Source organism: Rhineura floridana, chromosome 5, assembly GCF_030035675.1.
Source record: "Rhineura floridana isolate rRhiFlo1 chromosome 5, rRhiFlo1.hap2, whole genome shotgun sequence".
NCBI classification, from domain to species: Eukaryota; Metazoa; Chordata; class Lepidosauria; order Squamata; family Rhineuridae; genus Rhineura; species Rhineura floridana.
In genome coordinates, this window is record NC_084484.1 from 165,778,178 (window position 1) to 165,791,036 (window position 12,859).

Below are 12,859 nucleotides of genomic sequence, written 5' to 3' on the forward strand. Positions count from 1 at the left end.
AAAGTTATGCAGGAGGAAGGGAGAATCCCACCTTTTGGTTTTTCTCATTACACAGTTGCAAGAACACCTGCACTTGGCTGACTTTCTCTTCTCCTAAAGATACAGGATCAGTCTCAGGCCAAGAACCTGGCAACCCTATCTATGACCTACTGTGACCCTGGAGGACTATACCCCTGGGTGTAGCACAGCGTTCTTCAACCTTGGGTCCCTCAGATGTGGTTGGATTACAACTCATCATCCCCAGCCAGCATAGCCCAATGGGCAGGGATGATGGGAGTTGTAGTCCAAAACACATCCAGATGAGCCAAGGTTGAAGAACACTGGTCTAGTGAAGCAGCTGCTAGTGTATGTGACAAGCCAGGGCTAGGGATGTGCGAGCCTTCTGCTGCTGGACCCAAAATGAAATTGAATTGAATGCTCCCAAAAAGCTGCTCACAAAGAGCTCCCTTCACCACCATCTTCCTCTTTTCCTGTCCCTAAAGACACATAAACTTATCTAGGATAGAGCAAGCAGGTGAAAGGCAGCAGAGGCAGTAGTGCAGGGATGGGGAATTTGTGGTCCTCTAGATGTTGCTGAACTAGATCTTCCATCATCCCTGATTATTAGCCATGCTGGCTGGGGCTGATGGGAAGGACACAGGTTCTCCACCCCTGCAGTTCCAGATGCTCTCCAGGTTCCTGTGGATCATCTTTTCACACTGAGGATGAGTACTAGGCTAAGTTCCTGAATCCACCGTGCAAAATTGATTCTATTTGACTTGAATCAATTGGAAACATGGCTTTCTGAGCTGACACCTGTTTTGCCCGAGGTAAATTACTGGGCCCTTGGGAGAGACAGTGGCACTTACAGGATCAAGGTGAGCAAGAATCCATTTGCCTTGATCCTGCTCACAAGTATTCAAACAGAGGCGTTTGCTTTTCTGAGTGCCCCTTTTTGAATGCTCAGAACATCCCTAGGCTGCCTGTTCCTCATTATTTATTTATTTATTTATTATTATTAGTGTTTATTAAAAAGGCCCCCAAGGCAGCTCACACACAAATAGAAAAACATAAATACAGATCAAAACAACACAATCTACAAGAATTCAAACCAACAAAATTATAACATTTCTAAAAAACAACAACTAAAAACAAAAAGCAGTCATCATCTTGATAAAGGACAGTCCCCAGAAAAATGTCACTAAGAGCAGGGGGCAAAACAGCAATACATCTCAGTCTGCAGCTCCTTCTGATAAGATCCAAGCGGAGGAGTGGGGCAAGGCAGGTGGAAAAGCTTGCCCCTTGATGGTCTCAGCACAGTCTCACCTCTGCAGCAAATTCAAATCTCACCTCATTCAAATCTCACCTCATCTACAAGGTCACTCCCCATCTATAGGCTCCATAATCTTTAATGTAATAGTACTAGCCTATCATGATATGTTGTAAGGATAATCAACAGATAATAATCCTCAGTATTATTTGAGAATTATATTGAGGGAAAGGGCCATAGCTCAGTAGCAGAGCACATGCTTTGCATGCAGAAGGTCCCAGGTTCAATCTGCAACATCTCCAGATAGGGCTGGAAAAGACTTCCTGTCTGAAATCCTGCAGATCTGCTGCCAGTCAGTGTAGACATTACTGAGCTAGATGGACCATTGGACTGACTTGGCATCAGGCGCTGTCCTATATTCCTATATGTGCTTTGAACCCTGGAAATGTACTGTCTAAATGCTAAGTGGTATATTTATTATTACTTGAAAAACAAAGAGTTATGCAACACCAGTGCTTATGAAAGTAAACCTAGGCCATGTACATATCTCCTGCTGCTCAAACACAGCATGAAGGCAAAGTTTGTAATGTGAACTGTCTGTCTGAGAGAGTCCTCCTCCTCAACCACGCCAGGCCCAGAACCTACCTTTAACCTAAACCAGCTTGCAAAATAAGACTTCCTAATTTTTTTTTTAAAAAAGTGTATGTCTGTTTTTATTTGGGTTTTTTGTGTGTGTGTGTCTTTTCTCCCTGTCTGTCTGTCTGTCTCTTTCTTAAAGTGAAAATAAAACGGCGGTGTTTGGTCATTGGAATAATCCACCCGAAGCCATAATATGACCCACCAGTTGAGAACCAACAAAGAATTGCATGCCCTGGAGACTGGAGTTCAAATCCTTGGTCAGTTAGGTAGCCTTGGGAAAACCAGTACCTCTCAACCAAAGCTAACTTGCAGGGTTGTTGTGAGAACACAGTGACATGAAAAACCCGACTATCACTGCTGTGAGCTCCTTGAAGGAAGTTCAGGACACTTCTTTATAGCTATATATATCTCTTAGAATCTATATCCTGCTCTTCCTACCGTGTTCTCAAGATGGAGAGGGGGGAAGGGTGCATTCAGATCTGTTTAACTGCATCACTAGAACAGTATCATGGGCCTTCAGACCATTCTCTGGGATAGAAATGTAATAAAAAATTAATACAGCTAAACAGAAAACAAAACCCGAACCATAACAAGTAATAGAAAACATATAATAAATAAAAATATACTCCAGACAGCAAGAATAGTGTGACAGGGGTGAGTGGCTTTTGCACAGGGAACACTCCACCACACAGCAGCATTTTTGGCGGCTTTTATTTATTATTTATTATTTATTTAATTTCATTTATAAACCGCCCATAACCAATGGCTCGCACATCATAAAAACCAGCCTTTAGTGACTAAAGCCTTGTTAATACACCACACTGATAAGCAGGCAAGCCAAGATAGTGCTGCATTTTAATTTATCAGGTGCGCAATTGTCTAGGAGCCAGAGCAAAGCTAATTGAATGAAACCAACTGTTAAAATCTAATATAAATTTATTAAAGCAACAGTGTATTGTTTAGAAGCCACCAATGCAAGAGCCAGTTTTTGAAGGTGTCCTTCCTACATACGTTAGTCTACCAGGCCCACCTAGGGAGGCAATACTTGGGAGTCTCACCTTTCAGAGAACATTTCACACATTGTTCACTGCTTAAAATATTCATGTTCTGTTTTTCAGGTAGCCTTGTAGCAAGGGTGGGGCAAATGGGTGCATTGCCCCTGCCCAGAGCTGTGTTTCACGTCTCTCCCCTCCCGGGCTTTTAAAAATTGTCTTTTTAATTTATGGCATGACAGAATAACAGCCTCCATTTAAAGAATGGCAGCTTGTTTTAAGAATAAGAACATTTTAAGAACAGGACCCTCTGAAAAATTTAGTGAATAAGGCAGGGCAAGTACTCAACAAAATCTTCATCTAGAAGAACCCCCCAAAGACTGCTCACTCAAGACTTTTCCTGACTAAGGGTGGATTTTTCATGATCACAATTACTCTATAATTACTTAAGTGATCCTGGAAAAAAAAACTGTATAGGAACATAACCCCTGAAGAGTTAAATATTAGAATTTTGTATTATGGGTTACACTCCACCCCTTGGACTTTCCTGTGCTCTGCTTTTCAGTTTCAGTTGTGTACTCTACCCAGGCAGCATAAAGAAGCATGTTTGTTTGCTTGCAGTAAAAAGTGTTTGTTTATTCTGCAGTTATTATTATGAGAATAACAGGACTGTGTGCTTATTGCTAAAGGGTGAAATAAACATAACTTAAACTGATCTGGAAAAAAAAACTACCCTAAGTTACCGTTTATTCTTTTAAAGCACTCACTATACTCACAGAGTGGCTATTTTTTCTTATTATTCTTGAATACTTGATGGCAAAGGATGAAAACAGCCTTACACATTGATGTGCACACTACAGTTAGCTTGCTGGCTGGTCACCTAGGCTGTAACTCAGGCTTAATTTCTCATTTTCCTAAAGTGTGCAGCTCAGCATGAGGCTTTTTTAGGGTTTCTGGGTGGAAAAATCACACCAGCAACCAGTAAAAAAAAATCCAATTGTTGTCCACAGTTAGTTTCCATCACATAGTTAGTTCTTTATACAGCAACCAGTTAAAAGCTTTTTCTTGATTGTCCAACAGGAAAGAAAATTTAAAAGTCAGGAACAAGACTAGAAGGAAGGACCCTCATGGAGTAGTTAACATACACACGCTAAAGTATCTATTTTCTCTCTGCCCATCCATAAACTTGTAGTATGGACAAGTTCACTTTTTGGGTGGAATCTAAAACTGAGATACCTAATCTAGCATCAAAACCAAGCTCAGGAGCTCATTGTCATTACCAAAGTAGTTCAGTTCATGAAGAATCAGACCACAGAGGGAGACCCCAGGTGAAAAAGGGCTGTAGCTATAGGCAAAGTCAAGCTTTTGAGCCTAGTATTTCTGGGGATCTCTCAGAAAAATGCAAGACAATTCTAGAGATTAAACTCCATTCATATCAGTTAGCACACCCTCAGCATGGAGGAGTGAGGGGGAAGGTCACTGCCTTTCCCTTCAACTGGCCTAGCCCTCGCATCCTCTCCACCAGTGAGTGTGTGCATCTGTGTAGGACTGGCTGGTATTGTGTGCCTTCCCCCCCCCCAAATGACCACCTAGAAATGTGGCTGCCCCACCTAACAAAGAAGACTGGCTGCAGAGCTGTTTTTGCACCTGAAAGGCAGCTGTTACTTGTTTATTTACAGCATTATACTGTCTGTAAACAATAAGTTCTCTGGGTGGTGTACATTTTTTTTTAAAAAAATAGCATATTATAATGCAATATGAATGTAAAATCAAAAATATGTTAAAGCATCAGAACTGAATCATCAACAGAGAAAACAGTCATCCCTAAGATCTAAAAACTGCACTCAACCATGTTTTTAAAAATGAAACAGTTTCACCTGGCACTGAAAAGACCACAACATAGAAGCCAGGCAAGCCTCTCTAGAGAGTGCATTCCTCAACAGGAGGGCCACTACTGAAAACAAAACCTCTATGTGGGAGCCACCTACCTCACCTCATTTGGTGGAGGCACCCAGACAAAGGCCTCTGAAGGTGGTCTGAAGATAGTCTTGGGGTCTGAACAGGTATATATGGGAGGAGACAATCCCTTAGGTAACCTTGCCTCAAACCATTTAGGGCAGGTGAATATCAGCCCTCTGGATTGGGCCCAGAAACAGACCAAAAGGCCAGGACAGATGCAAAGCACTGGCATAGTATGATTGTGTTGGGCAGAGCCTGTTAACCATCTTGCTGCCCTATTTTGGACCAGCTGAAGCTTATAGGCTATTTTCAAAGGTAGCGCCACATATACATCATTGCTATAATCCAAATGGGAGATCATCAATTAAAACCATATGCAAGAAGACAGATCCTAAAAGAGGGCCTGCCCTTGCAGTCCAGAGAGTGAATTAACATGATACAGACAGCACTATGAAGAGCAGATGGGAAAAGGCAGGGTTTGGTGTCTGCATGGGGCAACGAGACTGCTTATGGTATAACATAAATCTCTTTCCCCAAAACAGTATCTTATTGATCTTATTGTAGCTTTGTATGTTGCATACCCCCTTGCTTTATGTTTATGACAGCAAGGTCTATAAATATTTAAATGCTATGTAAATCATCTACACCAGCCTTTCTCAACTTGGGCCCCTCCAGAAGTTTTGGACTACAGCTCCCATCAGACCCAGCAAACATGGTTGATGATAAAGGATGATAGTCCAAAATATCTCTAGGACACCAGGTTGGGGAACCTTACTTAGTAGTAGCTCCTGTTGAACTCCACAGAGCTTACTTCTAAGTAGACATGTGTAGATTTGTACTGTGAAAGTGTTGTCTGTGGTGGTAGTTGTGCTTCAAGCAGAAAAATGTACTGGGCAAGCATTGTTTAGAATCACAGAGAAAGGTGGCAGGAGGGCAGAGTGAACCAAACCAAAGGCACAGCAGAACAAGGGTTTTGCAACACCCCAAAATGCCAATAAAGGGGTGACAGTGGCAGTTTTTGGTTACACACAGAGTTCCACTTTGCTCAGCAGTAACCAGGGCATGAATTCATAACATCTGGGATTATTCAGATTCATGTAACTCAGAATGGGTTTATAGCTAGTTGCATGTCATCTGGTTAAATCTGTTTACAATTCCAGCCTGGTGTTCGACTGGAAATACAAAATGAATATGTTGCAGGCAGTGTGAAGGGAGGAAAACAAAGTACATTTGGGTTATAATTCTGCATACCATTTCATGGGAGTAGGTACTGTTGAACTCAGTGGCACTTAGTTCTAAGGTGGCACGTGCAGAATTGCACCATTACAAAATGGTAACGAATGAATCCAATTTTGGTTTCTCTCAGTTTCTCATCTTTCCAGTCTTAATGCCAGTTCTTCACATTTCCCCATCAGTTTGCAAGTTTTGGCTTTTTAAAAAAAGTCCTCATGAAAATTCATCAGCATTGTAACACAGATTTCTCCTTATAAATACATTACGCAATTCTTCCTAATATGCACAATTTTGCAAAGCAAATATCCCTAATACCATTTTTGTATGTTATTTTCATGAATATATGCATTTTTATACACACTTTACCCTACCATATGCCTTTTCTGCACACATTGCCTGCCTGGGGAGCAGGGCTAATGCCAGGCATGCTGGAGCCCTTGGGCATCAGCCTGCCCCGGGCTCCAGCACCCGCACAAACACCTCGCCTACCTTTCCCTTGAAGTGAATGCTAGCTGCACTGTGCGTGCATGCCTGCCATCAAGCAAGATGGCGGCAGGGGCATCAGCCCCATAGGGAAGCCTCAGCCACTGTCTTGGTTGATGGCAGGCATGTACCCGCAGTGCAACCAGCATTTACTTCAAGGGAAAGGCAGGTGGGGTGTGCAAGCAGCCATCACAGGCCTGCACAGTAGTAGGGGGGATGCCTGGGAGCTCCCTTTTTGTGATTCACAGCAGGGTTGGGAGCTGACACTGCAACAGATTGTGGAAGGGAGTGCTACCCACCCACCCTAAGGAGGGCCCTTCAGGGGCCCTCGGCCAGGGTCCAACCTGGCTGCCCTCCGGGGCTGGCCCTGCTGGGAAGCTGCATTGCAAAATTTGGAGACATGCAAATTTCAAAGGATAGTTATGTTTCAGTTTGTGCGTGCAAATTAGATTCACCTTTAAATACGAACTGAACTGAATTCCTCTCCTACCCCTAGTATAAAGTCACCAATGCCAATTTAATTATTATTTCCACCCCTGAAAAAATGGCAGTCTAAAATATATTTTTATTATAAACTTTTAAAAATCTCACACATCAGGCTAGTTTGGTAGTGGGCAAAGCAGGAATTGCAGCAAGAGACCATGTACCATAGTCATGTTAAAGTTGTTGTTTACATTCAAGATTCTTACCTGCTTCCTTGGTCCGGATCACTCTAGATGGTGCACTTGGATCTCCGGTCCCAATTTTGTTAGTTGCTACAACTCTAAACTCATATTCCACCCACGGGTTCAATTCAACAGCCATGGCAGACTCCATGTCACCACTGATGTTTTCTGGAACTGCAAAGGGCAAGAAAAATGGAGTAACTCATTCAAGCTGTACAGTCCATAAACAAAGTTGCTAAATGGAAGTTGGGGGAAGGAAGTACTTCTTTACTCAGCGCATAGTTAAACTATGGAATTTGCTCCCACAAGACGCAGTATTGGCCACCAGCTTGGATGGCTTTAAAAGAAGATTAGACAAATTCATGGAGGACAGGGCTATCAATGGCTACTAGCCATGATGGCTTTGCTCTGCCACCCTAGTCAGAGGCAGCATGCTTCTGAAAACCAGTTGCCGGAAGCCTCAGGAGGGGAGAGTGTTCTTGCACTCGGGTCCTGCTTGTGCGCTTCCCCCAGGCACCTGGTTGGCCACTGTGAGAACAGGATGCTGGACTAGATGGGCCACTGGCCTGATCCAGCAGGCTCTTCTTATGTTCTTAACTGCACTCATTGGGACAACTTAGAATGCATGAAGAATTCTATCATTGCACATTCCTATGTAAAATGCACTGATTTGCACCTCTCAAGACTCATCTGCACTCCAAAAATTAAATATCCAATGGTTTTCAAACTTTTTCAAATGTTGCAATGTAGTTCTTGACAGTATAAACCAGGGGTGGGGAACCACCGGCTCTCCAGATGTTGCTGAACTGCAACTCCCATTATCCCTGGCCATTGGCCATGCTTGATGGGGCTGATGAGAGATGGGGATGCTGAGAGTTTAGTTCAGCAACATCTGGAGGGTCAAAGGTTCCCCACACCTGGTTTAAACGTATCAAAATATAGATTTAAATATTATTTTGAGAGTAAAATAAAAAGTGCTTTCAAAAAGTACTAGAGTGAGCACTTGCGCAATGGGTTCCCCTCCTCCACCCGCACACCTCGGGCCATCCCCAAATCTGCTCTGGAGGACTACGGAAAACCACAGAGCAGGTTTAGGGGTGTATGCGGGTATAGGAGAGGAGTAGAACATTATGTTGGGCAAGGAGAAATCCTTGTGCTGATGGAGCTATTGCCTTAGCACTATGTTGAATACAACCCACTGATTTCAATGGGTCTACTCTAAGCATGATTAAGCCTGGATCAAAACCATCATGTTAGAAGAACCTATTTATTCTCACAAAGGAAAAACAGCCTCAGATGAGGGCCTCTTCTAAGATGGTACTGACTATCCACAGCACACACACACACACTTTTACTTGATCAAAATGCTTTAAATTAAGTAAGTAGTTGTAGCTCACTTCCAAGGATCCTGCCTTTCCTCCTAGGGTAGGAGGCCTGGGTAGCAAAGAAAATAATGTAATAAAAATAAAATACATATTTAAAACATTTAAAAACAATTGAAAGCATCCAAATATCAATCACAAACAATCACAAACCACTTAGAGGTTTCAACAATTAAGTGGTATACAAATGATAAAAATAAATATTTTACAGCTAATAATAGCTCAGTGGTAGAGTATCTGCTTTGCATCCTAGATTCAATCCCTGGCATCTCTAGGTAGGACTGGGAGTGCTCCCTGCCTGGAACCCTGGAAAGCTGCTGTCAGTCAGTGTTGACAATATTGAGCTAGATGGAGCAAAGGTGTGACTCAGTATAAGGCAGCTTCCTATGTTCTTGTATATTCCTAATTTAAAGGTTGCCAGGAACATTATCTTTCAGCCATCTACTGCCTGGATGAAGAGGCATGTTTAAACATTCCCCTGAAAGTTAAAAAATGCACCTCACCAGAGAGGGCATCCCACAATTGGGGAGCTTGTCATGGGACAAGGCTAACTGGGCAGCTCCCATTGATGGCACCACCAAAAGGGCCTCCTCTGTCAATTGAAGGACCCAAAGTGGTTGATTTGTTTTTTGTTTTAAATCTCACCTGTTTTCACAGTTTGCCAGCCAAGTGAAAATGGACTTCGGGCTTGAAGATTGTAGGAGGTGATGGGACTGTGGTTGTCTGCCCCAGGAGTCCATGAAAGTGTCGCTGTGGTTTCTGTGATCTCCTCAACAATCACAATCCCAGGAGACCCTGGTGGGCCTGAAAGCAAAGAGAGGAAATGCACTTCTTTGAAATACTTATCGCCATACATTTAGGATCACACCCTTGTTGCACTCTGTTAATTAATCCAGATTAAGAACCACCATTCTTCATAATTGCTGTGAACACCCCATCCCCAATGTATATTTTGATGGGGCAAAAAGTCACATAATAGGACTGTACCGTTTTTGAGTGCCTGCAAGTTTGAATCACTTCACTGGAAAAAGGAGATGGTTGGATCGCTCTATTTGAGGTCCAGGTGAATTTAATATGTTATTCATATTTTCAGAGCTTGGAAAAGTTATTTTTTTGAACTACAACTCCCATCAGCCCCAGCCAGCATGGCCACTGGATTGGGCTGATGGGAGTTGTAGCTCCAAAAAGTAACTGTTCCAAGGTCTGCATATTTCACATATTTATTTATAAATCTACTTATAAATATGCACATAAATCCATTCCATCCCATTTCTGCATTAATCTACAGGTTTTTTAAATGAATAATACTTAAACATACATTTTATCACAAGATATGTTATTAAATACATATTTTATCTCAATGTTTGCATTTCAAAATGTATTTTCCCCCATAATATGCAGTTTTAATGCATTTTGGTATACTTTTTGGGCAAAAAGTATCACAGCATTCAGAAAAGTGCGAAATCCAAAGAATAATTAATTATGCTGCAATTGTGTATTAGTTCCAGAGGTGTAAATTAGGTCAGTTTGCTTAAGCACAACAATATTTTCTTCCATCCCTAGTGGGAAACAACAGTTTGGATAATAAACAGAATGACATCTCATTGGTCCAGGATTCTAATGGCAATGGCAAGTGAAAGCCTTTATTGTACTGTGATAATGGCTGCCCATTAGCTACCCAGCCAAGTTCAGGGTTCTGGTTTTGTTGTACAAAGCCCTATACAGTTTGGGACCAGGATACCTGAAAGATCATCGTACCCCTTATATACCCAGTTGATCACTGCACTCTGCAGGTGAGGGCCTGCTGCAGATACCATCTTATCAGGAGGTCCATTCCATGCAACATAGGAAGCAGACCTTTAGTACAGTGGCAACTACCCTTTGAATTTCCCTCCTCTTAATATTAGACAGGCACCATCTGTATTATCTTTCTGGTGCATACTAAAGACCTTCCTCTTTCAACAAGCCTTTTAAGAAGAGACCCTATCCAGTCTGTGCCTGTGTTGGAATTGCTTTTTAAGATGTTTTTAAAGATGTTTTGTGTAATATGTTTTTTAAAATGTTTTGTGTAATATGTTTTTTAAAATGTTTTGTTCTAATATATTTTAAAGTCTATTTTAAAGTGTTTTAGAGTGTTAACTAATAATAATAATAATAATAATAGTGTGATACAAACTCAATGTTGATGGTTTTTTACGTCATGCATGTACAAACTAATATTTGTTTATTTATCCATTTAGTTCTGCTTCCCATAAAATATTATTTATTTATTTATTTAATATTTGATTTATATCCCGCCCTTCCTTCCAGCAGGAACCCAGGGCGGCAATATAAAATATCTCAAAGTGATTTCAAAATAAACGATGACACAATTTCATACACAAAGACAATTATATTATTTAAAAAGCAATTAAAACATCTTCTTATGTAAAAGCAATTTTAAAAATTTAATATGTAAAAACAATTAACCCATCCTGTCCAGCATCTTGTTCTCACAGTGGCCAACCAGATGCCCATGGGAATCTCACCAGCATGACCAGTGCGCAATAGCACTCTTCCCACTTGTGATTCCCAGCAGCTGGTATTCCGAGAGATGCTGCCTCCTACAGTAGAGGCTGAACACAGACATCATGGCTAGTAGCCACCGACAGCCTTATCCTTCCATAATTTCTTTAATCCTCTTATAAAGGCATCCATGATGATGGCCATCACTGAATCTTCTGAGAGTGAATTCCATTGTTCAGCTATGCACTGTGTGAAGTATTTTATTTTGTCTGTCCAGTATCTTCATTGGATGCTCCCAAGTTGTAGTGTGATGACAAAGGGAGAAAAACGTTCTCTTACACGGCGCGGGACCACAATATCTGCTGGAACGCCTCTCCCGATATGAACCTGCCCGTACACTGCGTTCTACATCGAAGGCCCTCCTCCGAGTTCCGACTCAGAGAGAGGCTCGGAGGGTGGTAACAAGAACTAGGGCCTTCTCGGTGGTGGCCCCTGAACTGTGGAATAGTCTCCCCGATGAGGTGCGCTTGGCGCCGACTTTGCTATCTTTTCGGCGCCAAGTTAAAAACTTCCTCTTTTCTAAGGCATTTTAATCTAATTTTAATTTAGTTTTAAATTTGCTATAATTGATTTTAGACTTTTCATTTTCTTATATGTGCTCTTGTAGTATTATTAGCAATCTCCCCTGGACTGTAATGGGGAGCGATCAAGCTGGAAGACCCTTGCAAAGGCTGCGGGAAAGTTATCCCAGCGGGCAGCACAGGGAGGCTCCGGATGCCTTTCCCTGTCCAGCTCAGTATCCCAACTCCTTCTTGGGTCACCCATAACTATGTCTGCTTGCTAATTTATTCCTTTCATTTTATCATATTTGCAAGTGTTTCAATAAAAGTGTGTTCTCGACGTGGCTTGCCTGGGATGACACTCCTCCTTTCGATTTCCAGTCTCCGAGGAGATGCGCCTGGCGCCAACACTCTCTTTTCCGCGCCAGGTCAAGACTTCCCTCTTCCCTCAGGCATTTTAAATTGTGTTTGTAAATTGTTTTTGTGTGTGTGTGTTTTAAAATTTGCATATTGTTTTTAATTGCTGTAAACCGCCCAGAGAGCTTCGGCTATGGGGAGGTATAGAAATGTAATAAAGGTATAAAGGTATTATGGGTTCTTATTGTATGTATCTGTATTTTGCTGTAAACCGCCCAGAGAGCTATGCTAGTTGGGAGGTATAAAAATCTAATAAATAAATAAATAAACACTTTCTCCATACCATACATAATGTTATACACCTCTGTTGTGTCTCCTCTTACTCAATTTTTCTACACTAAAAAGCCCCAAATGTTGTAACGTTTCCTCATAGGGGACTTTCTCCAGCTCCTTCCTCTTTTTGGTTGCCCTTTTCTGAAATCTTTCCAGCTGTACAATATCCTTTTTATTTAGTATTTGTTTATTTATTTAATTTGTATCCCGCCCTTCCTCCCAGCAGGAGCTCAGGGCGGCGAACAAACTGCTAAAACACTTTAAAACATCATAAAAACAGATCTTAAAATACATTAAAACAAAACAGCATTAAAAACTTTTTTTAAAAAAACACCACAACTTTAAATAAGGGTTAAAAACATTATTTAAAAAACATATTAAACAATTCTGACACAGATGCAGACTGGGATAGGTCTCAACTTAAAACGCTTGTTGAAAGAGGAAAGTCTTCAAAAGGCGCCAAAAAGATAGCAGAGATGGCGCCTGCCTAATATTCAAAGGT

The 12,859-nt window shown here is 41.6% G+C and overlaps 1 protein-coding gene across 1 annotated transcript in view; it reads right to left on the reverse strand.

Annotated features, from left to right (window-relative positions):
- The window catches only part of CNTN5 (contactin 5), a 324,115-nt gene that overhangs the window by 82,089 nt on the left and 229,167 nt on the right, over positions 1 to 12,859 (reverse strand). The window contains exons 11-12 of the mRNA XM_061628766.1: positions 9,248 to 9,406; positions 7,245 to 7,394 (exon numbers count right to left, since the gene is read on the reverse strand). Of these exons, the coding sequence (XP_061484750.1) occupies positions 7,245 to 7,394; positions 9,248 to 9,406 (309 nt within the window). The remainder of the gene's footprint in view (positions 1 to 7,244; positions 7,395 to 9,247; positions 9,407 to 12,859) is intronic.